The 25,115-nt window shown below is 33.7% G+C and overlaps 3 protein-coding genes and 1 long non-coding RNA gene across 8 annotated transcripts; 3 read left to right on the plus strand and 1 right to left on the minus strand.

Moving 5' to 3' along the window:
• Positions 1 to 3,058: 3,058 nt before the first annotated feature.
• On the plus strand, positions 3,059 to 5,294 carry LOC114174566 (protein FAR1-RELATED SEQUENCE 5-like). The gene is made up of 2 exons (XM_028059401.1): positions 3,059 to 3,983; positions 5,185 to 5,294. Exons 1-2 carry the CDS (start codon positions 3,059 to 3,061, stop codon positions 5,292 to 5,294), a joined length of 1,035 nt encoding a protein of 344 aa, XP_027915202.1.
• Positions 5,295 to 9,667: 4,373 nt separating this feature from the next.
• LOC114169647 lies at positions 9,668 to 12,487 on the plus strand. 5 transcript variants are annotated; one of them, XR_003600978.1, is made up of 3 exons: positions 9,668 to 10,650; positions 11,316 to 12,139; positions 12,248 to 12,487. XR_003600978.1 is itself a non-coding variant. In XM_028054895.1 (2 exons), exon 2 carries the CDS (start codon positions 11,515 to 11,517, stop codon positions 12,124 to 12,126), a length of 612 nt encoding a protein of 203 aa, XP_027910696.1. In that variant the 5' UTR covers positions 9,671 to 10,650; positions 11,316 to 11,514; the 3' UTR covers positions 12,127 to 12,483. The 5 variants fall into 5 exon arrangements, 4 of the variants coding, with proteins under 4 accessions (XP_027910696.1, XP_027910712.1, XP_027910704.1 ...); XM_028054895.1 differs by having other exon boundaries at positions 9,671 to 10,650; positions 11,316 to 12,483; XM_028054911.1 differs by having other exon boundaries at positions 9,671 to 10,586; positions 11,316 to 12,483.
• A 5,588-nt stretch (positions 12,488 to 18,075) lies between these two features.
• On the minus strand, positions 18,076 to 19,310 carry LOC114173366. The gene is made up of 3 exons (XR_003602497.1): positions 19,213 to 19,310; positions 18,944 to 19,071; positions 18,076 to 18,200 (listed from the first exon to the last, which is right to left on the minus strand). It is a non-coding gene; the product is annotated as an uncharacterized LOC114173366 (long non-coding RNA).
• A 392-nt stretch (positions 19,311 to 19,702) lies between these two features.
• On the plus strand, positions 19,703 to 24,220 carry LOC114173364. Its single transcript, XM_028057702.1, has 5 exons — positions 19,703 to 20,185; positions 20,271 to 22,225; positions 22,958 to 23,377; positions 23,462 to 23,676; positions 23,916 to 24,220. Exons 1-5 carry the CDS (start codon positions 20,016 to 20,018, stop codon positions 24,168 to 24,170), a joined length of 3,015 nt encoding a protein of 1,004 aa, XP_027913503.1. The 5' UTR covers positions 19,703 to 20,015; the 3' UTR covers positions 24,171 to 24,220.
• The last annotated feature ends 895 nt before the right edge of the window (positions 24,221 to 25,115 follow it).

The following is a 25,115-nucleotide window of genomic DNA, read 5'->3' on the forward strand; positions in this document are numbered from 1 at the left end:
TTTCTTTGTAGATACATTTGAGGCATTCTTGTGAAACAAAATATCTTGCATCTATTAACAACCAGTTAACAGCAGAGCAAAAATTATTTATTGAAGGGACATGTTTCAGATGGTTAACAATGTTGAAGGAGCCTACGAAATTGTCTAGAAACCTTCTTAGTAAATTATGTTCTAGATGGGATGAAAAGAGTGTATGTTTTCAAATTAGATCCCAATCAGTTCGATTTTCTTTATTGGATGTTTGTGTAGGTCTTGGTCTTAGGGTGGTTGGTCCAAAATTCAATTTAAACGAAATCGAAGTGAAGAGTAATTGTAGGAAAATGTTTCAAAGTAAGAACGTCGACTTAAGCACGTTGTATGACTTCCTAATGCGAAATAGGAAAGAAATTTTTGTACTTGACTTTTTTAGAGTTTATATATTGTTGGGTATTTGTGAATTTTTGTTGCCAAATCGTATTGGTAGGGTTTTCCCAATTCTGTTTAAGCTGGTAGATGATATTGAAGGTCTTGGAAATTTGAATTGGGGTGTTGTTGTGTATGAATACTTGGTTGGGAGCATATGTCGTGCTTCTTTCTTGTTTAAGAGTGGTGGAACTAAAAGACATTTCCATGTAGATGGATGTGTATATTTGCTACAGGTATGAATTTTTGATTTAGTATTTACTTTATTTGAATGATGTTGTAATATTTGTTGTTGATCGACAAATCTTCTTCATTCATATGTTTTGTAGTTATGGGCTTATGACCATCTGCTTATGTGGTCCCCAAAGGGTCGATGTTTGTCAACCAAATTCCCACGTCTTTTGCATTGGATGAATGTGAAAGTGGGCGATTTTGTCATCAGTCGAAGTTTCAATAAGAATTTGGTAATTTTCAATTCAGTTATTTTTGTTTTTGTAATTATTACATGGTTTATTTATTACATGCACTGATTTTTGGTTTGATTTTGGAATGGTATGCAGGTTGTTTTTGATGTAGTTGCCTCACCAGAAGAGTTTGGTTATGTAATTGTTAGAGAAGCTTTTGAAGCCTTTGGTCATGGTTTTGCTGAGAAGGCATACGTGACAAACAACGCTGGGTTAGAACTTGCGGTAGATCAACAAGAACAGCTCATTGATGAATTAGAAGCTCAATTGAAGGAATTGAAAAGGCATATTGCTGATAGGACAAGTGAATTTAATGAGGGATCTGAAGGGCGTTCCCATCAAAGTCATGAGTATTTTGATGACATAATTGGCGATGGTGTTGCGGATGTCAACGGTTGTTGCAGTGGTCAACACAGTTATCCCGTTTTTGGTAAAGATATGGACCATGATGAGAAAGTTCAAAAAGCAGCAAAGTTTGATAATGAAGACACAAATGAATGTGAAGAAAACAATATGTATGATCGAATGAAGCATCAACCACGATTACGTTTGAAGAGTGCAAGAATTCGAACTCCATTTGCCACATATCAGAGACGAAAGTTTCGTAAATAGATGTGTGTACTTGTTTTTTTCAAATTTGTGGACAAAATAGTTGATGTATTTATGTTATTATGACATTGCAAGACCTTGTTATGGGACATCAGTTAGAGCTTTTGCTACAATATTATGTTCAAGTACTTACTATGTATAAGATAGATACTTTGTGTTGACCAAATTAGTGTCATTTATGAGGTTTGATGTGTCACAAATATGTACATATGTATTGGTCTAAAAACAATAACTTCATTTGCCATTTAAGTTGTCAATGTCCACTGTAATCTCCAACTAAAATTTGAATTTTTTTTTTCCAAAATGTTTAAAGGACATACCCAGGCATATAAATGATGCACTAATATTTGGATAAGAAAGTTAGACATGTATCCCTGATTAAATTTTGTTCCAATTCAAATGGGCACCTGTCTGAGGACAATTTGTGCAAAACCCTTTACAGTGTTTGCCATTTAAGTACTTTGTCATTGCCATTTAAAGTTGCAGCCTTAGTCTTCGTAAATTATTTTTGAACTTTATGTGTTTCCCATATGTTGGTTACACAAAAAAAGTTGTACTGTTTTTTTAATAAAAAACTTTAGTGAAAAGAAAATGCAAATGAAGTTGCCACATGTCCGTGAAAACTTGTTGTGCAAAAATCTTTAAAGTGTTCGCCATATAGGTAGTTAGTCATTGCCATTTAAAGTTGCAACCTTAGTCAAACCAAATTATTTTTGAACTTCATGTGCTTCCCATATTTTGGTTACACAAAATTAGTTGTAATTATTTTTTAATAATATAGATTGGTGAAAAGAAAATTTGATGGTGAAAGGATACTCGACTCAAGTCATATACTTATCTGCACTTTAAAATTTGATGAAGGGGAACTCTATTTAAATCACTTTAATTGACTATGGACAAAATTCCCAATTTGCCCTAATACTTACTTCCTCATCACGCTTTCATATGACCGAAACGTACTGTTGTATTGTAATAACTATTCATGTCCCATCCACCAGTTGGGTCATTGAATGCGAACGGATGCAACCAACATAGCAATTCATCTCCCATTTATTATGGAACAGTGAGTTCGCGCCACCTTTCTTCCTTAACTCACCCAACTTTCTTCAACCTCTATGGTGCTTCATTGGATCATTCAATGCGCACAGATGCAACCAACATAACATTTCATCTCCCAGTTATTATGCAACAGTGAGTTCGCGCTTACCTCATTCATTATCTCACCCAACTTTCTTCAACCTCGGAAGTGCTTCATAGACAAGGTAAGTACATCATTCATTGCTATATTAAATGAAGCATTTAATATAATGCACTCCATCTAAAATAGTTGCAGAAAATAGCTAAAAAGATAATCTTTAATCTATAGTTCAACAAGCATAGAGTTTTGCGAAAGATTTAAAGTTGATTCATAAAGACACCCATAAAGATATGGTTCTTCTAGTTTTTAATGTGTGGGTATTGGCGTACATGCTTGTGGTACCAATAAATGTCTAGTAACAAGCTGATTTTTATTTTATTTTTCATTAATTTTTAATGCACAAGAAATTTATGTGTGAGCAATGACATCTTCAACAAGTATGACCATGGAAAATGTGGAAGCCACCCATACATTAGGACTAAATGACATTTCCTTGTACGGGGACGACCAAAGTCAAGCAACCACTGCGACGTTGGTACCCAATAGCTGTAATAACAAAGGTGGTGACTTAGACCAACATAGGCACCCCACTGTTAGGATGTGGTTCGAAACAGAGGACGAGGTAAAAAAAATTTACAAGAACTATGCTATTCGAAAAGGTTTTGAAGTGAGGATAAGAACTTCACAAAAGGATCTGGATGGGAACATTTCGTATTTGAAGTTAGTGTGCTCGCGGGAAGGAAAATATGTGTCCGCAATCCCTCCAGAAAAGAAGACACTACGTACCCAAAGGAAGAATTGTCCTGCTCAAATGACTGCATTTAAAAGAGAAGGAAAATGGTGCATTAAAACTTTGGTGGACGAACACAGTCACGATATTAGCCCAGGAAAGTCAAGGCTAATTAGAGGTAATAGAATCATCAGTATGCATGCAAAGAGAACCTTTGACATAAATGACGAGGCGGGAGTGCGCATCAACAAGAGTTTTCGATCGTTGGTTTTTTATGCAGGCGGTTATGAGAACCTGGAGTTTGTTGAGCGTGACGTTAGAAACTACTTAGGGGTCAAGCGGCGTGCTCTTGGAAAAAATGGGGACGGCCAAGCATTGCTAAATCACTTTTCCCGCATGAGAGAACTAAACAGTAATTTCTTTTATGAGATTGACTTGGACTCCGAAGATCGTATCCGTAACATTTTTTGGGCAGATGCAAGGAGTCGATCTGCATGTCATGATTTCGGAGACGTTGTGTCCTTTGATACAACTTACCTAACAAACAAATATGACATGCCCTTTGCACCGTTTGTGGGGATTAACCACCACGGTCAATCAATTTTATTAGGATGTGGATTACTGTCTAAGGAAGACACAAGTAATTTTATTTGGCTCTTTAATGTGTGGCTGAAGTGCATGTCAAATAAGGCACCAAATGGTATAGTTACTGACCAATGTAAGGCAATGCAAAATGCAGTACAATGTGTGTTTCCAAGTACTCGACATTGATGGTGCCTTTGGCACATCATGAAAAAAATACTAGAGAAGTTGATTGGGTATGGTAACTACAATGCCATAAAAGAAGCATTTAAGCAGTTGGTGTACAACTCCATTGATGCTGAAGCATTTGAGTCTGGGTGGGCTGAATTTATCAACACACATGCATTAGAAAAAAATGATTGGTTATCCTCGTTGTTCGAAGAGAGATAAAGATGGGTACCATGTTACTTGAAGAATGAATTTTGGGCTGGAATGTCCTCAACACAACAAAGTGAGGGGATGAATGCATTTTTTGATGGCTTCATTAATTCAAGTACCACACTTGAACAATTTGTCGTGCAATACGACAATGCCTTACGACAAAAAGCCGAAAAAGAGTACAAAGCTGACTTTGCATCCTTGAATACAACAATACCTTGAATACAACACTTTTAAAAGCTAAAACTATCGACTACCACACACACTTTTGACTAATATCAATTGTATAACGAAGTTACTTTAAATTAATTTCTCAAATTGTAAACCATATGCATACTTAGTTCAAAAGTAATCCAAATTGAGTACAACAGAGGATGATGAAAGTATCTCAAGATTATTAATTATCTAACTTTACAAGTGAAAAGGGTGGTGTTATTTTGTGAGATACATAAAAATATTTTTCAATATTTATAGATTTTTATAAAAGAACACGACGACCCATTACGTAATGAATGGAAAAGTTAGCCATGGAAAACTAACCTGCAAATAAGTGAGCTCCGTAAACACCACACTTCAATATTTGTCTCACCTCCGGCAATGGCACGAAGCTGTCACAGATATCACAAGGAGCACGTCAGTTTCCGGTGAAAACCCTAAACCCCAAAAATACATTCGACTCCAAGAAGCCATGATTCCAATCAAAACCCTAAACCCCAAATTGATTTATAATCGAAAATCCTAACCTGCAACTTCAATGCTTTCCGTCAACCACCGTCGGGAACGTTCCGCTCCACTGTGATTTCGTCTACCACCGTCGGGACAAACTGCTTTCTTGTAGGTGGGATTCAATGTGCAACTATAATGGGTTTGGGAAAATGTAGCGGAAATTGTAATCAATGGAAATTTGCAGAACAATGGTTCTCTCACCGTGGAGAAGAAAAGCTTTAAGAGCGGGCCAAAAATGAACTCCAGCGCGGGAGCAGTTCTATGAGAGACAATCCCATTTTTTGAACCACGTCCCTTTTCTTCATTTTCTCTCTCACACGTGCAGTTTCATATTTTTTAACTCAAAAAAATCATTTATTATATGCCACGTCAGTTTGTCAAATACTTTGTAACATTTACTTTGTCAAACAATCGTTTTCCTATAAAAAAATCTTGAAGAATCCTATGAATTAGTAGAGCTTAGGATAAATATTGTCTTTGAGCCACGACATGCTAAAGCTAAAGGATTAGAGGCCATTCAAATATAACATTATGTATTTTTTTTTTAACATGATGTATTTTCTTTTTTTATATTTACATTGTAATTGTCAATACTTTATCAAATCATCAATAAAATTATTTTGGTTAATTTTTGTGTATTTTTTGAATTTATATATTTATTAATTTTTATTATAAAAATAAATTCATTAAATTAATAAACTACAAGACTCTGTTCACTTTAGAAGATGAATTTGGGGGAGAATGTGAGGATTGATTTGTATAGATTTGAGTGGATGAATATGTTTGTTTTTTTGAGACGATTTAGAAGGTAAAGTGAGTGGATTTAGAGATGAATTTTGTGAAAGTTAGTGAATGATTTGAATGATGTGATAGATTAAATAAAAAATTATAATAAATAAAATTTGAAAGTTACTAAAATATCCTCTATAATAAAATTATATAAAATAATTCTTAAATTAATTAAAAATATTATATTTTAAAAACTATTATTTAATAAATTTTAATAAAAATAAATTATATTAAATTATTATTATTATTTTTTAATTATTACTATCACTTAAAATTATTATTAATATTATTACTATTAATTATTATATATTATTTAATATATCAATATTATATATATATATATATATATATATATATATATATATATATGGGTAAGAAGTATACTGTTGGCTTTGAATATAATGAGGGTATACGGGTAAAATTTTCATTGATGCTCTTAAATCTTCCTTGCAGTGGAGGAATGAATATTTTACCTTATCTCGCAATTCCATCCGCGTTAATCTTTCAATACGAACACAAATATTTTTAATAATCCGTCGTCACAATTTAGTGCATTGAAAGGATTCCTCGAAGCGAACATGCCCTAAATGTAGGTGGGTAATTACAAATAAAGTATGTTTCAAACCTCCACAAAATAATAGTCACAAATAGAAAAGGTTAAAACTCTCCACAAAACAACCTCCACAATATAATTCGGATACTAGAAGTTTCCCAAAACCTTCGCAAATAGTTTTTGGCCATTTTAGCTGTAGAGGTTTAAAAAACCCCCACAAATGAATTTGCGGAGGGTAAAAACCCTAGCAAATTGAAAAAAAAAAGTCCACTAAATAATTTTTTTTGTATTGTAACAAATGAAATTGACAATTTTTTTATTGCATAAGTAAAAGAATCCTTTCACCTTGTCAGGGCTTGACATGCCGCAAATCCTCTTGAAAGAGAGAGGTGCATCCGGGAACGTGGCCACAGGTGGTGTATGGTTGTCGTCAACTCGTGTCTAAGGTGTTGGGTTAAGTCCCACAACGAGTGCAACCCTCATGTTTAGTTGACAAGTTGAGCTTAGAACCCTGAGCAGGATGTCGGCGATAAACCCTGGGCAGTGAGGAAGCATACAAAAAATGGGGACACTTTTTTGTGCATGCTAATATTACTTTACTTGCTCCACTACTCCAAACGTGACTAAGGAAGCATAAAAAAATGGGGATTAAAAGATTAGGGCATACTCAATTAATTTAATAAAACATAAAATAGTAAGGTCATTCCATTTCTATAAACTACTCATAAGTTACATAGCTTTTGGTCAACTAGCTCGATCATGATTTTCCTAACCCTTAGAGTATGTAATATTTTTTTATTTTATTTTTAATTTCTCTCGTAATTGAACATTTTATCACAAAGATAATTCCTTTGAGTTTCAATTCAACTGCCAACAACTTGTTTTTTAATGGTTTAATCTCCTCCCTCATGACCTATGAACTGCACAAATGAAAATGTAGGATTGTCTTCCAATTGCTTCACTTGACTCATATCCAAACCTATAGACTTTATCTTTGGTCCTAAATGAATATTTAATTTTTCAATAAACAATGAATTTATTTAGGGAATAAAATTAAAATTAATTTAATTTAAAAGGTATAATATATTAATTAATATTAATAATTTAACATGAGATCTCCACCATATCTCTATTCTAGGTCTTTTGATTAGGATGACAAAAATACTCGTGTTTGTGGGTATTCACGAATAAAATCTACGACAGATAGTTGGTACTCGCGAATTATAAATACTTGCAAGTAGTGATTATTCTAATACCCATTTATAAACGAGTCGGGTGTGGTATCATACTAATCATACACACAAGTACTCGTCACCTGCAAAAAATTAAAATTAAAATTTAATTTCTATTAAGTTAAATTTAATTAAAAATTTAATTTATATTTTATTAGGTTAAATTTAATTAAAATTAAAATGTATCTTATATTTTGTTTAATTTATATTTTATTTTATATATTGTTTTGTAAATTCATTTAAATTTTATTTTTTAAATTTATAAATATTTTTTTTAAATATTCACAAGTATCTACATGTATAACAGGTTTTAAAAAACCTTTGATTATTTTTTAAACAAATATTCAATGGATAACAAAATATATAAATGGTGAATTTTTTTGTTGCGAATCGAATAGTGGATAAGCATTATTTATTATTTTTGACATGTCTATTATATTTTTACTTTAGACACTACAAATATTATTTTCACCTGAAAATGAGTCTTGAAAACTGTGGAAGTGTGAAATTGACTTAGGGTGAAAAAGAATAAATCGTTCTTAATAGGAAAATGAACTTTTGGAGCAAAGTCATGGTTAAGCTAATGAACTTCTCATTTTCATAATCTAAAAGTTGAAGGGTTGAATATATGGAGGATCCAGCATAATATCAAATACAAATTTACTTATAAACGAAAAATAGATATGAATATTGACATTGATTTAAATTAAATTATTTGTTACAAACATGCTATTATATTGTGTTTGCATTGTGTATGGAGAATGCAGCCCTAAGATAACAAAAATATGATTTATATATATATATATATATATATATATATATATATGGTAATATATATTTTTGAGAAAAATGATAAGAAATAAAATGAGGTGAAATAGGTGGCTTTTGTGTGGGGATAGCATAGCTCATTCAACTTGTTTGGACATGCATAGGGTTAAGCATGTGAAGAGGTCATGGGTTCATCATAGTCTGGTCTAATAACTGTATTGTTATTTTGGCATTTCTTAAAAAAAAAAAAATTAGAGTGACTTATTTGATTGACTTTATAGATAGTATAATTATAAAATTATTATTTTTTATTTATAGATCCGTTCTTAATAAAATATGAATTGTCAAATGGTAATAGTTATGAAAAATATCTTTTCTCATTCTTCTTTACACTTTGTTTACATTCATGTGATTGTTGTGGAAGAAGATCGAGGAAAAAGAAGAGATTATTCGAGTGGATGGTGGTAGTTTGTTTGTAATATAAGATACAAATGCATATTTTAGGCACTCATAATTGACAGTGGGTGTTTTTTTTCTTATCTATTATAATAATAATAATGATAAATAATTAAAAATAATATTGAAAATATTAAATAATATTTACAAAAAGAAACTATTAAAACTAATAAAATTATATTGATTTTATTTTTTCACTATTTTCATTAAAACTAGACGATTTCATTTTCTCTTTTTTTTTTTTAATTTTCTCACTTTCCATCTCATTTTCTCACTTGCCATCTCTTTAGTATGTATAATGAATTGGAGTTTATATGGTAAAACTATTAATTTAGGAAAATAAGGAGTCTAGATTCTTTACTGATTCTTTGAGTGTTGTTCTTTACTGAGCATTACAAAATATACTGCATTGGTATTTTAAATATCTTTTCAATATATTTTAAAACGTCAGAATTAGTAGTAATCAGTGTATTATAGAAACATAATAGAAGAATAATACAAAAAAATTCAGCAGAGAATCCAAATTCGGAAATAAGATGACACTTCATCCTCTTGACTTTGTCTAACTAGTTAATGCGATGGATAAAAGAAGTTAAGACGAGTCAGTATATTGTTAGTAATTTTGGGTCATGCATATATATATGATATATAATTAAATGTATTAGGACCATTATTTATAAAGCCAAATAATAAAGTGATCTGACTAAATTAAAGATTTGATTAAAGGCATATGTCATGAAAACAAATATTGTGTAGAAACCATTTAGTAATTTCTAATTTGATGAGGAGTCAAATTAGAAATACTAAAACTTAGTAATTCAGTTTATAAATGGTCGTTGTCCCCTTCTGAGAGCACACAAAGTCATAACGTACTCTTTCTGATCCTTTTTCTCCCTATCAAGAGAGAGAACCAAAGGGAAATAAAAGTACTCTAAAGGAAGATCACTGTATCATTAGTGTTCTCTAATATTATCGTTATGGCCAATTCAGGTACGTTTCCGTTTACATTTACAACATGATTATCAGTATGGGATATTATTTATTGTTTATGATTGATTGTTAGAATCAATAATATGATCATATGATTATCAGTATGGGATATTATTTATTGTTTATGATTGATTGTTAGAATCAATAATATGATCATATTTTACGTTTATGCTTACATGTGATATCAGAGCCACCCAAATTTGATTCATGCTTGTCTTTCAGTAGTTTAATTAATTTTAATTCAGAATCCTAAATTCCTAATACGAAATCCTTAATCCCAATTTTTGATTTTGGGATAAAAACCCCAAATTGATAATCCTAAAGTTTCTTAAAACCCTAATTCAGCGTTACCTTCTCCCTCTCTCGCGTTTCTCTGCCGTGAGATCTTCGCCGCTGAGTTTGTGGTTCAGACCGGCGAGAGGCGCGAGGCACGCAGTGGCTCGTTGTGGTTGTCGGAGGCGCGATGGCGATCGCGTCGCATCTGGTTGCGTCAGCGGCGACTCAGGTGCGCGACCTGGACTCGCGACGGCAGCATCAATGGCGATGGCTTCGTCTCCGGCTGCAACAGCGGCACCGATGATGGCCTGCGATGGTGGTTTCGCATCAAGCCAGTTTCGCGTCGCGAGGGTTTCGCGTTTTTGTTTCCTATTCCGCCGCATCTGCAGTCACGGTGGTGACGATCTGGTTCGCGGCATCTTCTTCTTCCTTGCGAGGTGCGCAGGGCGCAGCGGAGGTGGCCGGCGTCGTAGTGGTGGCCGACGCCGATCAGGTTCACGATGGCAGTTTTGTGGTGGCTAGGGTTAGAGTTTCTCTTCTGATTCTATTCGTGTGAGGTGAAGGAGATAGTATAATAATAATAATAATAATAATAATAAAAAAAAAAAAAACCTAATTGAATTAATTAAATTAATTTTGAATTTTATTTTGGGTTCAAATACATAAGGATTTATATTTTTGTAATATAAATAATTTTATTCATTTTATATATTTTTTTTGGTTGTTTAATATATAAAATAAATATATTTGATTTTGGAATAAATAAATAATCAAATTTTGGTTTTATTTAACATTTTAAATGAGTTAATAGAATCAAGAAGTCACCAAATTGACCTCTCTTGAGCAAATAGTTCGTGAAAAATGTTAAATGTTGGTGTTTATTTACGTTTATGCGAGTATTGATCGGCCCAAAAGAAGATTAATATTTGGCCGAATTGCATACACACATGTGATGATAAACGTGTGATAATTATAAGGATTTGCTTTGTCGATGATAAATTAATCCAAAGATTGGTTTGTTGTTGGACGTGCTTTATTATCAATGTTTGATCATTACAACCAGATACCTCTAGCAGTTGACATTACTGTCCAAAGACTTGATATTAATGGTGCATTGGGTGTTTTGGGATGGGTTAAACCATTATTTGAATTTTTTTTATAATGATTTATTTTATTATGTGAGCATAATAAGTTATTCTTCTTGTTTTATATATCGCTTCAGTTGCTTCTGTATCTGCCAATGTGAATTCTGTTACGATCCTCAATGGAACAAATTTTAAGGACTGGAAGGAGAATATTGAAATTATTCTTGGCTGCATGGATCTAGATCTTGCATTAAGGACTGAGCAACCCCTACTCCTACGACGGATAGTACTCCTAAACAGAGGAGGGATCATGAGAAGGGGGATCGCTCAAACCGCATGAGCATAATGATCATTAGGCGCGGCATCCCAGAGGTGTTTAGGGGCACCGTTTTTGAAGACATTACAACTGCCAAAGAATTCATTGCTGAGATTGAGAAGCGCTTTGCAAAAAGCGATAAGGCGGAGGTAAGTACTCTTCTTCAGAACTTGATCTCCATGAAATATCAAGGCAAAGGAAATATCAGTGAATATATTATGAGCATGTCTAATATTGTCTTCAAACTCAAGGCACTAAAGCTTGAAATCTCAGAAGACTTACTCATTCATTTGGTGTTGATTTCTCTTCCTGCACAGTTTAATCAGTTTAAAGTATCTTATAACTGTCAAAAGGATAAATGGTCTCTTAATGAGCTCATTTCATATTGTGTGCAAGAAGAAGAAAGACAAAAGCAAGACAAGACAGAAAGTGCTCATTTTTCAAGCACTTCAAAGGCTAAGGCTCATTTTTCAAGCACTTCAAAGGCTAAGGGCAAAAGAAAGAGATCGGAGGATCCCAAGAAGGAAGCTGCTAAGGGTCCAGAACAAAAGAAACAATATCAGGAAAGCAAATGTTTCTTTTGCAATAAGACTGGACACATAAAGAAGAAATGTGCCAAATATCATGCTTAGCGTGCAAAGAAATGTATGTTTCTTACTTTGGTCTGTTCTGAGGTCAATTTAGTGTCAGTACCTAGTAACACTTGGTGGTTAGACTCAGGTGCAACTACTAACATCAGTGTTTCTATGAAAGGTTCCCTAAACTACCGGAAGCCAATTGATTATGAAAGATGGATATATGTTGGAGATGGCAAATCGGTGGAGGTGGAGGCTATTGGACATTTTAGATTATTATTATGTATTGGTTTTTATTTGGATTTGAAAGACACTTTTGTTGTGCCGTCATTTAGACAAAATTTAATTTCAGTTTCTTATTTGGACAAATCCGGTTATTCTTGTTCATTTGGAAACAATGAATTTAGTTTGTCTTTTAATTCAAATATTGTTGGAACTGGTTCACTTTTGGCTTATGATAATCTATATTTGCTTGATACTGTGATCACCTATAATGAAACCCTCAATACGGAATCTCATGGTACTAAACGTAAAATTGACAATACTCAATCAGGAGCATTATGGCACAAACACTTAGGTCACATCTCTAAAAATAGAGTTGAACGACTTGTGTCCAATGGAATCTTAGAGTCCATTGACTTCACAAACTTTGATGTTTGTGTTGAATGCTTTAAGGGCAAACAGACCAAAGCGAAGAGATTAGGTGCATATAGAGCTTCAGACGTCTTAGAGTTGATTCATACGGATATTTGTGGGTCATTTCCTACACCTTCTTGGAATGGTCAACAATACTTTATATCATTCATAGAAGATTACTCAAGATATGCATACTTATTTCTTATACATGAAAAGTCACAGTCTCTGGATGTGTTCAAATCTTTTAAAGTTGAAGTTGAAAATCAACTCAACAAAAGAATTAAGTCTGTTAGATCTGATCGTGGTGGTGAGTACTATGGCAGATATGATGGATCAGGTGAACAGCGTCTAGGACCTTTTGCCAGGTACCTAGAGGAGTGTGGAATTGTCCCACAGTACACCATGCCAGGATCACCCAGTATGAATGGTGTAGCTGAGAGACGAAACCGGACTCTTAAGGATATGGTAAGGAGTATGATTTGTCATTCCACCTTACCAGAGTCACTCTAGGGAGAGGCACTAAAGACGGCAGCTTATATTCTAAACAGAGTACCAACTAAAGCAGCTACTAAAACACCTTATGAGCTTTGGATTGGACGAAAGCCTAGTCTAAAGCATTTCCATGTGTGGGGTTGTCCAGCTGAGGCAAGACCTTATAAGCCAAATGAAAAGAAATTGGACTCCCGAACAGTAAGTAGTTACTTTATTGGTTATTCTGAGAGATTTAGGGGATATAAATTTTATGATCCCATGTTAAAGACAATTTTTGAGACAGAGACTGCTACATTCTTTGAGGATATTGAGTTTGGGGAGAAGAATCAGATTAGGAAATTTGTTTTGGATAAAGAATCGGTAATAATTCCAGAACCGATTCAAACAATTACTTTTAATGAAGTAAGTTCGGAACCTCCACAAAACATTGCTGATGGACCTCATACTCAAGATGATTTGGTTTTTCATGAAGAACAAACTCAAGATCCTCAACAACCTATGCTTCATGAGCCAGCACCTTTGCGGAGATCCATGAGAGAAAGGAGAAGTGCCATTTCAGATGATTATGTTGTATTTCTCCAAGAAAATGAAGATCCTAACAATGGTGTGATGGAAGATGATCCAATCACCGTCCGTCAAGCCATACAGTATCCTAATTCAGAAAAATTGATTGAAGCAATGAGGGAAGAGTATAAATTCATGCAAGACAATAAGGTTTGGGAACTTGTCCCATTACCAGAAGGTGTGAAACCCATTGGTTGTAAATGGTTATTTAAGACCAAACGGGATTCTAACGCTAATGTGGAGAGGTATAAGGCTCGCCTTGTAGCTAAGGGATTTACTCAAAAAGAAGGGATTGACTTTAAAGAGACTTTTTCTCCAATTTCATCAAAAGACTCTTTTAGAACAATTATGACTCTTGTTGCACATTATGATTTGGAGCTTCATCAAATGGATGTCAAAACGGCGTTTCTCAATGGTGGCATTGACGAGACGATCTATATGGTGCAACCAGAAAATTTTGTGTCAGGAGACCCAAAGAATATGGTTTGCAAATTGACTAAATCTATTTATGGACTAAAACAAGCATCCCGTCAATGGTACCATAAATTTCATCAAGTAATTCTCTCATTTGGCTTCGAGATGAATCTTGTTGATGATTGTGTGTATCACAAGTTTAAGGGGAGCAAGTTTATTTTCCTGATCTTGTATGTTGATGACATTCTGCTTGCCACTAATGATATAGGCATATTGCACGAAACTAAGAAATTTCTGTCAAAGAATTTTGAAATGAAAGATCTTGGTGACGCCTCCTTTGTATTAGGAATTCAGATACATCGAGATCGATCTCGGGGTATTCTAGGATTATCACAAAGGAGATATATCGATAAAGTTCTTAAAAGGTTTAGCATGCATGAATGTAAATCCGGGGATACTTCAGTTGCTAAGGGAGACAAGTTCAGTCTCAATCAGTGCCCAAAGGGAAATTTGGAAATTGAGGAAATGCAGAAGATTCTTTATACGTTAGCTGTAGGGAGTTTGATGTATGCCCAAGTATGTACGTGTCCAGACATAGCATACATAGTTGGGGTTCTAGGCAGATACTTAAGCAATCCAGGAATGGACCATTGGATAGCAGCAAAGAGGGTCATGAGATATTTAAAGAGAACAAGAGGTTATATGCTCACATACAAGAGGTCAGACCAGTTGGAGATCACTGGGTTTTCTGACTCAGATTTTGCAGAATGTCAAGATAGCTTAAAATCTACTTCAGGTTACATTTTTATGTTGGCAGGTGGTGCGGTTTCTTGGCGCAGTGTCAAGCAAACCCTTACAGCTTCATCCACCATGGCAGCAGAATTTGTAGCATGTTATGAGGCATCTAATCACGGGATATGGCTGAGAAATTTTGTTACAGGGCTAAAAATTGTGGAAAGCATTGAAAGACCACTTAAGTTATATTGTGACAATAAATCAGCTGTATTGTATTCCAACAACAATAGGAGCTCGACTAAGTCGAAGCACATCGACATTAAGTTCCTAGTTGTTAAAGAAAGAGTACAGAGTGGACAGATTTCCATAGAACATTTAGGGACAAACTCCATTATTGCAGATCTTCTAACTAAAGGACTTCCACCCAAGATCTTTCATGAGCATGTTGCTCGCATGGGTGTTTTACAGTTTGAGGAATCTGAGGTTTAGTGGGAGATAGTTATTTTTATATGTTTTATGTTCTATGTTTAATTTCTTGCATGCATACATTAAACTTTCAGACATATTTAGTTATTTATATATGTGGTTTTAATTTTTCACTTTGTACATTAAGTTTTTATATTGATCTCATTAAGTTAAAGTTTGGACCAGTTGAAAATAGATGTGTATATACAGATCACCTTCACATAATTTTTCATGCTACACATTTCATGATGAATCCATGTCATCTGGTTGTGTCAGGATTAGTGATCATTGTTGGTTTTAGTTGCGATTCATACAATGAAAAACTGGTTTGGTTCTACATACTGATATAATCAATGGACGGGACTTTTGGAGTATGCTCGAGTAATATAATGGCAATTTTGAGCTCATAAAGTCTAACACATTTATAAGGTTGTAAAGACATATATATTTGTGACCAGTGGGAGATTGTTAGTAATTTTGGGTCATGCATATATATGATACATAATTAAATGTGTTAGGGCCATTATTTATAAAGCCAAATAATAAAGTGATCTGACTAAATTAAACATTTGCCTAAAGGCATATGTCATAAAAATAAATATTTTGGAGAGACCATTTAGTAATTTCTAATTTGATGAGGGGCCAAATTAGAAATACTAAAACTTAAGTAATTCAGTTTATAAATGGTCGTTGTCCCCTTCTGAGAGCACACACAGAGAGAGTCATAACGTACTTTTCCTGTTCCTTTCTCCCTATCCCCATCAAGAGAGAAAACCAAAGGGAAATAAAGGTGCTTTACAGGAGGAAAATCACTTTATCATTAGTGTTCTCTAATATTATCGTTATGGCCAATTCAGGTACGCTTCCGTTTACTTTTACAGCATGATTATCAGTATGGAATATTGTTTATAATTAATTGTTAGAATGAATAATAGGATCATATTCTGCGTTTATGCTTACATATATTTTTTAAGAAAATATGATTGGAGGAACATAATTGTTACTTTGCATTTATTATGATTTTCCTATCTTCAAATGGAAAATATAAAATGATTTAATTAAATTTTAAGTTTTTTATAAATTTAAATATCTTTAATTGGGTCAAAATTTCAAAGAAATACTTTATCGGACATCTAAACTTTTTATAAATATCAATCATGTCTTTATGATCAATTTAGTTGATATATGATGATTTGGTTTTGGTGTCTCAAATGTAATACTATGAAGTTGGATAATAAAACAAAAATGAAGTTATAAAATCCAAATTATCTTTAGAAAAAAGCAACATCATTTCATTTTATAAATTAAATACAAAAACAAAATTAAATCAATCACATAAAAACACACAATAACGATGTCTTTTCTTCTTCTTTTTCATCGTAAAAATTTGTAATGTTATTCTCAAGACTACACAATTAAATTGTCACATCACTCTCAGCAGTTTGTAAAGATTCAACTAAAAAAAACGTAAACATTCAATAAAATAAAATTGTTAACAAGGAGGTTCAAAATATTCATATATATATATATATATATATATATATATATATATATATATATATTGTTTTAGATTAATTTATTTATAAGAACTTTTGAGACAGAAAAAAAAATTTGTAAACTAATCTTAACTTGTAAAAAAGTTAATTTCAATTTTTCTTTCCTTTTATTTATTTGAAGAAATTAACGAGATAGACTCATCAAACTTTTGTAACAACAGTCATCTTTGTTAGGAGTTTGTCGCTAGGTATTTGACCAAATAGGATCGTCCAGTTTCTATAGAACCTATCACTAAAATATTCCTACTAGGGAGAGGTAGGGCTAAGCGGAGCGAAAAGGGTTTTCCAGGGTTTTCCATGAGATGGGAAATGTAAACTATTAGCTCTCCACAAGGTGTGTGAATAAGTAATTGTCTGATAATTAGCAAGGAATATATGTCTTTCTACTAAACAGGATGTATTGAATTCATAAATTATTAGATATTTTTTTGTTCGACCCTGATTCACTTAGTAAGATCATAAGCATAACCAACTTTACTTTAAACTTTATTAAAATTGTCACTTTAACTTTTCATTTTAGAAACTTTTTTTTTCTCTTTCCATACTTAATGTTTTTGCACAAACTAAAAGCGTTAATATTTTGTGAAAGTAAGAATTTGATAAAGTATAGTTATAATTGTTGGTAGTGAAGTTGTTTTTCTTCTTTACGCATGTTATGAGTAAGACCTCATCAATTGAATTGCTCTGCGTGCTTTACTCGTCAACCCATTCCTAACGAGTTCCAAAAACTTTTTCTTTCCAATTTAAAGAAAAAGCAAAAGAAAAAGTCTTCCAATTGCAACTATTTTTTCCTTTTTAAAGAGTCTTCACCCAAACCCTGTCGTATTATGGAACTGCAACTAAAGTTCTTCCTTTGACTCCATGTCTCATGTGACCCATGAACCGTCACCAAAACACGTTCAGATTTGGATTTATTATGCTAATTAGTGTAGTCGGCACCATTAGTCACCCACTTTTCGTAGACCAAATTTTTAGTTACATTTCTTAAATTCCTAATTATTGAACAAATTTTGAAGAAAAAAAAACAGAAAGAAAAAGGTAGCTTGGTTGATAAGGAATTTAATAAACATGTGAAACTTATAATCCAAGTTAGAAAAAAAAAGCTTTACAATAATGAAAGATCTAAATCAATTAGCTTCTATATACTTTGTATTTTGATAATTTTTTTCACATAAACTTTCTTTTCTTACCACTAAGTCATGTTTTTCACAAATTAAATGATTGTTAAACCACTTAAGACTTTGATGCATTGAAAGTGACACGCACCACCTGCCAAAAAACACACCGTCCAAAGAAGAGAATAAGATGACGGAATTCAGCATGCACTACGCATGAATTATGCCACAAATTGACGAGAGGAACCCTAATTTTTTTTTCCATGTCCACATTCACACCAAAGAAGAATCTACAATTAAGAACCCTTCATTTAAAGTTTTCCTTCACGATTAAACATTTACAACAACAGATATGGTGTAGTTGAAGTGTATATTGTTTGCAGGTGGAATGAGCTTTTCAGAAAGCTATTGTGTGTCATCTTCCTTCGTCACGCCACAAACAACCACTTCTTAACTATGCATAACCACGTCCAAAATTAACAGCCTTTTGCTATTGGTGAATTGTAAGAAATTAAAGAAAAAAAGGAATCATTTTCTTACGGGTAATGATATTTTGATAACTAAATTTTGACAATTTTCTCTTACAATCTGAGGTGACAGATATCTTCTAAATAATTTTAAAATATAGAAAAATAAAAAAATAAAAAAATGAAAAACCGTTTAAAAGATGTCTGACATCTCATATTGTAAGAAAAAGTTATCAAAACTTAGTTGTTAAAAATTATTTTCCCATACAAAACCTTATTATGTTTTCATTTTCTCAAGTTTGGCAACATGGTTTACAAATATATGTGAATCTTGAAATAATTATAATAACATATAATAAAATAACATAATGCAATTTTATAAAAGAACAAAACAACGTGGCTTCAACATTGATAATGAAGTTTATCTAACCTTTTCGTATTTGTAGACACGATGCTATATTCCAAATCTTCACTTCACACTCTTAGAAGTCTGGTTAGTCACTGAATCCATGATCACATGGTATAATTTGAAGTTGTTCGTGTTTTTTGTCTTAACAACTACACGCATAAGCACAAATATATTATTTGCATGCACAGTATGGATTCATTAATCAAATCATGTTTAATCAATGACCAAATTTAAACGTTTCACGTTTCATTTTATATAAATAAAAAAGCATTAAGAATCGACATACTGACCCAGGATCTTTCTTCTCACACCGATTCATCATTCTATTATTTTTCTTCTAGCAGGTGGGTTTGGTTTCATAACCACAAATCAGTGGCAGTGAGAGCAAAATTTGTACTTGGATTTATGGTATATTAACAACTAAAACAAATCCTGAGTCCTCTTATCCCTGCCAACTCAAAGAAGAAAAACTTTCATTGTTGCTAACCATGCAAGAAATTGACTCACAGAATCCGATCACCACCCACTAATTCCAAGTTAGTGAACAAATACAGAAAAGAAAAAAATTGCCATAAAGACAAGCACAGTGTCCACTTCGACTCTCACACGTGTCAAGCAGAATAGCACGTACCACCACGAAAACCCACATAACTGTTATGGAAACTACTTTAACTGCTACCAAACCGAAACAAGTGCAATCAAATTTCTCTTTAGTTGTCTACTAAAAGCTCCTATGTTATAGCTTTGTCTAGTTGATAATTGTTATATCTAACTCGAACATTATTCCTAATAATCTTATCTTTCTCGAATAACAAGTCTTATCAGACTAGAACAAAATAGTATCCAGTGTACAGAAAGAGCACAATCTTCTCCCAAAATCCCGCTCTTTTGGTCCAAAAACAAATCATCACTGCCCAGATCTCGTTCTGCCACTGATTTCACTGTCCTCAAGTGGGAAGAGTCCACTCTCCAACAATGAATGTTTGAAATGGAAATTTCCATGACCAAAGTATTCTTTACCTTGTAATTTGGTTTGGAATTTTCCAGGCCATGAAAACAGGACCTTTCAATTCCCAAGGTTGATTTGGATTGGATGGGAACAAGGAGACTCTTTATGGCTAAGACCCACATTGATTCCATCAACCTACGAGTTGTGAATGATTTTGTTTGTGTGAACATGTCGTGGGCCTTTGGTTCTCTGCGGATGTTCCTTTGTAAATATGTGCTCTATGCTTTGGGATTGGTGCTCAGATACATCTTCAGGTTTGGCTAACTTCTGTTTTTGTTTTTGAAATGTTTTCTGTTATGATAAGAGTTAATGAGTATGAGTAATTTTTCTTAACTTCAGGTTTCTTCATGTGGGAGATGCAAAAGATGAGACTATTGATCAGAAAGTACCACATGTTGAGAGGAACCAGCTTTCTGATTCCGAGATTGATGGGTTCCGAGAGGAGCTGGCAAGTTTTCTGTTTTGGAGTGATGATTTTGAGGAAACAGAGTGTTCTACCTTTTCCATGGAGGTTGCTCCTGAAAGTGGGAGAAGAGGTGGAAAAACGGAGAAATCTGTTTTTTCCATGGAGATTGCTCGTGAAAGTGAGAAAAGAGATGGAGAAAATAAGTGCTCGGTTCTGATGGACACCCACTGTGATGTTCATGAAGATGGGGTGAAAACAGAGGTGCCCGAGGAGAGCTTTGTTTCAAAAGAAATTGAGTTTGACATTGGTGAAGCTGGTATGAGTAAGGGAATAGTAGAAGAGGGTTATATTTTTATGAAAAATAGCTCCATCAACTCTGTTACTCATGAAGATGGCACGGAAACAGAAAAAGAAACAGAGGAGTTTGTTTCCATGGAAACTAACTCAGATGTTCATCAACATGTTCAAAAGCTTGGTGATGATGATGAATCCGAGATCTCTGTTTCAACAGAGTATAACTCTGATCTCGATCAAGGGAGTGTAGAGAGAGAAGTGGAGAGAGAAGAAGAAATAGAAGAACCTGTGTCAGGGGAGATTGACCCTGTTGTTCATAAAGAAGTGATGAAAAACGATGGAAATGAAACGAGCAGTGATGTTTTAATGGAGAATGTCTCTGAAGAAACTGTAAATGGCGATGGGGAGAAAACAAAAGAAAATGAGGGCTCTGTTTTCGAGGAACAAGAGTCCATTGCTCATGGTGATGATACAGTGAAAGAAGAAAAAGAAGAAGAAACGTATGGGTGTGTATCTTTGAACACGAACTCTGTAACAACCACAAGTAAGTGCGAGTACTTATCAGGAAAAGATATAAGTGGGTTCATGGAGGAACCAACAATGTTGAGGTTCAGTTTTCGAGAATTTTACATGGGTCCAGATGTTTTAGCCGTTTCTGATAATGCACATGCCAGCACCGAAATTATTGCCGACAAGGAATTTTCAGAGTTTGGTTCAGAGAAAGGCCCTGTGTCTCAAGCACAGACAGAGAACTCTGTTCAAGATCAGGTTTCAGCTTCTTCCACCCATATTCCACTTCACTTTGAGAGTGAAATGTTTGGTGGATCCGATTCATCCGATGAAGATTATTTTCTTTACAACGAAAACTCGGTCACTTCTGATTCAGAGTCAGAGTCATCAAGCTCAAGCGGTGTAATCTGGGGCAACAGCAACAAAATTGATGATTCAATTGTGTACCAGTTTCTGGGTGGTAAAAATGGGGGTGAAGGGTTTGAACCTGAGATTCTGAAGCTGATAATGAGAGAGGAAAGGGAAGGAGATGCAGAGGCAAAACAATCTTCATGTGATGGAAAGATTTCAGAATTGAGTGCTCATGGCATTTATTCTGAAGATAGGTATGTGGAAATGGAACCCTGCATGAAGGGTTTGAAGCCCTTCAATGCACATGGCAAAGTAGTGGTCAGAGACAAAAAAGAAGAGGAATTCAGGAATGAATTGGAGAAAAGAGAAGAAACTAGGTGGGAGGATGAATTGAGTTATTCAGAATCTGATGAGGGTGACTTTGAATGGGAGCATGATGATCTGGTGGAACAACTGAGATTGGAATTGAAAAATTCAAGGCAAGGAGGGCTTGCCACAATTTTAGAAGAAGAGGAGGTAGATGAAGAGGAAAAAGAAGAGGAAGAGGTGGTGGTGGTGGAGGAGGAGGAGGAAAGAGTATCCTCAAGAGTGGTTGAAGATCCAAACCCAGTGGAAATTGAAGAGAAGATTGAATACAAGGATCAAATTGATGAAATTCTAAAGGTTTACAAGAGCTATGAAGAGAAGATGAAGAAACTTGATATCTTGAATTACCAGACCATGCATGGATTAGGTGAGAACTAAATTAACTTCTTCTATGTTAAACTCTTGCAGAAGAACATTTCAGATTTGAACAATTTCAATATTTTGGTAAATTCTTAATCAAGTTTCTTAAAATAAAGAACATGAAGTCTTGAGTCTCCAATCTTCAATCTTCACCAGCTGATGATCCCTTATGCCCAGTTAGAAGTTCTATTTCTCAGATTTCCAAGACTGCAGATTGGAGTTTGTTCTTGGTCATTCTTGTAATATTTTATGATTACACAAATTTTTTCATGAATTTGGTGACATTCAATCAACGGGAAGAAATTTTTTAAAAATGCTCCTGGATACAATCATGACATGGTGGGCCATTGCATATATTACCCCATCATATTTGCTAATTATGTGGGCATAAAGCTATTCCTGTCTTGTTTATTTTTCAATAATAAAGCCAGTGATAGTGAGAAGTCTGCATCATAAATTTCAATTCTATTCTCTACCAATCTTTTCCCTACTTTCCCTCGAGTTCAACTTTATACATTAAAATATTAGCGAATAAGATCGATTCTCCATCTTCTACTGTACAAAGCATTCAATAAAGTTAAGGGAACCTTCAATATTACTTTTAGAGTTTTGACTATGTTCGAAATTTTTGTTTGCTTAATGGTTTCTAATATTACACTCTAAGCAAAGAAAACTTGTTTATTTAGCAATGATCATGTTTGTATTATGATTAAGTAATTTTCTTTGTCGTCAATTGCAGGTCTGCTCCAACTAAAAGACCCTCTCAAATTAATTTCAACACCAAAATCCTCCATCCAAGGTGCAAAACCTGTAATATCTCAGAACTTGTGGCCACGCAAAGCATCAAAGAACTCATCTGACCCATTGATAAAGTTGGCGCATGAACTGCATAGAGATTTGGAGTTGGTATATGTTGGCCAGGTTTGCCTCTCTTGGGAAATCCTGTGTTGGCAACACAAGAAAGCCCTTGAGTTACAGCAATATGATTCAGAAGGGTCTCATAGCCATAGGTATAATCACGTAGCTGGTGAGTTTCAACTTTTTCAAGTCCTAGTTCAGAGATTCATAGAGAATGAACCATTTCAAGGCCCTAGGCTACAGAACTATGTCAAGAACAGATGCGTGATTCGCAACTTGCTCCATGTTCCAGGCATTAAAGGTGAACAAAATGGTCCATTGTTTCATTCCTTCACAAGGTGCCACTTGAGTGAGATTCTTACTTTCTGTTGTGAATGTTTTGCAGAAGATGATAAAGGGTATGAGGAAGAGGATGCTGCTATTGCAAGTGGAAGGTTGGCAGAGATCATCAAGGAATCAATGCGGGTGTTCTGGGAATTTGTTCGAGCAGATAAAGATTATGGGAATGTTATCTTTAAAGCTTCTCAGCACCACAGAATTGATCTTAACGACCCTATGATTCCTGGTCTTATGGTGGAGATTAAAGCACAACTACAGAAAGTATGTTCTTTTATGACTAACCCTCTTTTGGTCCTTAACAGTATATGATTTAGTTATATTAGTTACTAAGAAAACATGATCAATGCTAGTCCTTAACCTTAACAGATAGGAAGAAGAAAAAAAAGACAAATGATAAAAACTACTTTTTTTCTAACTCAGTTCAGTTACTCCATACAAATATGCTTGTACATTAAACAAACATCTTGGAAGCAACACTTATCTTGGGTTATATGTTGCAGAAGGAGAGAAGGTTGAAGGACATAGTGAGAACCGGGAATTGCATAGTGAAGAAGTTCCAAAAGCACCATGAAGATGAACTTGATCATGAGCAATTGGTTGCTCAAGTGGGGTTGAGATTGATTTCAAGGGTGTTAAACATGTCCAAATTGAAAAAAGAACAGGTAATATGGTGTAATGAAAAGTTACACAGAATCAAGTTTTTGAGCAGGAAGATTGTGCAGGTGGAACCTTCCTTCTTGCTTTTTCCATGTTGATTCAAATCAATTTGTTCTGAATTGTAGAGGAAGAAAAAAAAATGGTAGAGGAATAGGGATAGGGATACCTTTTCACAGAAAATGTTATCCTAGATTACACAGAAATTGGGACACACATCACAAAATTCTCAGTGTATATATTTATATTTATATATGTATACATAAGTTGCAGTTTATACATCATGGTAATATAATAAATGGCAAGCTTGGTTACTTCAGAATATGTGAGTTGTTTTCTATTTTTGTCCTAAATTTTGTATTTAACATAAAAATAGCTATTTAAAATTCTCTCACAAATTTAAATTTGTCACTTGTATTGCTATGCAAGAAGGGTCATCTCAAATCGTTCATCAAAGATACACAAGTCTATATTTAAATATTTTTCTTACAAATTTTGCTCAGTGGAATATATAGAGCCTTGTAAATATAAAGCCTTGTATTTATATAAAACACATGCTTTAATCTAACTTAAATATTTTTAGTGACAAATAAATGTTAAAATCAACCTTTATTTAATAATATAGTCCAACCAAGTTATTATAAATGAAATAAAATGCATAATATATATCTTTCCAAATTTGTTCTACGTTATCAATGTAATAATTTTAAAATTGTTTTGTCTGATCTCGTGATTCTTAGAAGTTATTTTCCTTTCAAGAGAAAGCAGTATTAATTTTAATAAAAAATCCTTTACTCTTGCTTTAATATATATTGTAAGTTATCCACTTCCATAATAAGCTAAAAAATTCAATTTCAATAAGAGAAAACATTCATGGTTAAAAAAGTATTGCGCACCATAAAAGTTTGGTGTTTCTGTTTCTTTAAATTAACAATCTGCTTACTTATACGTGCATTTAGTATTATACCTAATTTATTGTTAAAAATTTAGTTTATACTTATAGGAGTTGTTGTTGCAAAATCAGTTAACTAATATAATAAAGAAAA

The sequence above is a fragment of the Vigna unguiculata genome, chromosome 2 (assembly GCF_004118075.2).
Source record: "Vigna unguiculata cultivar IT97K-499-35 chromosome 2, ASM411807v1, whole genome shotgun sequence".
In the NCBI taxonomy this organism is placed as follows: Eukaryota; Viridiplantae; Streptophyta; class Magnoliopsida; order Fabales; family Fabaceae; genus Vigna; species Vigna unguiculata.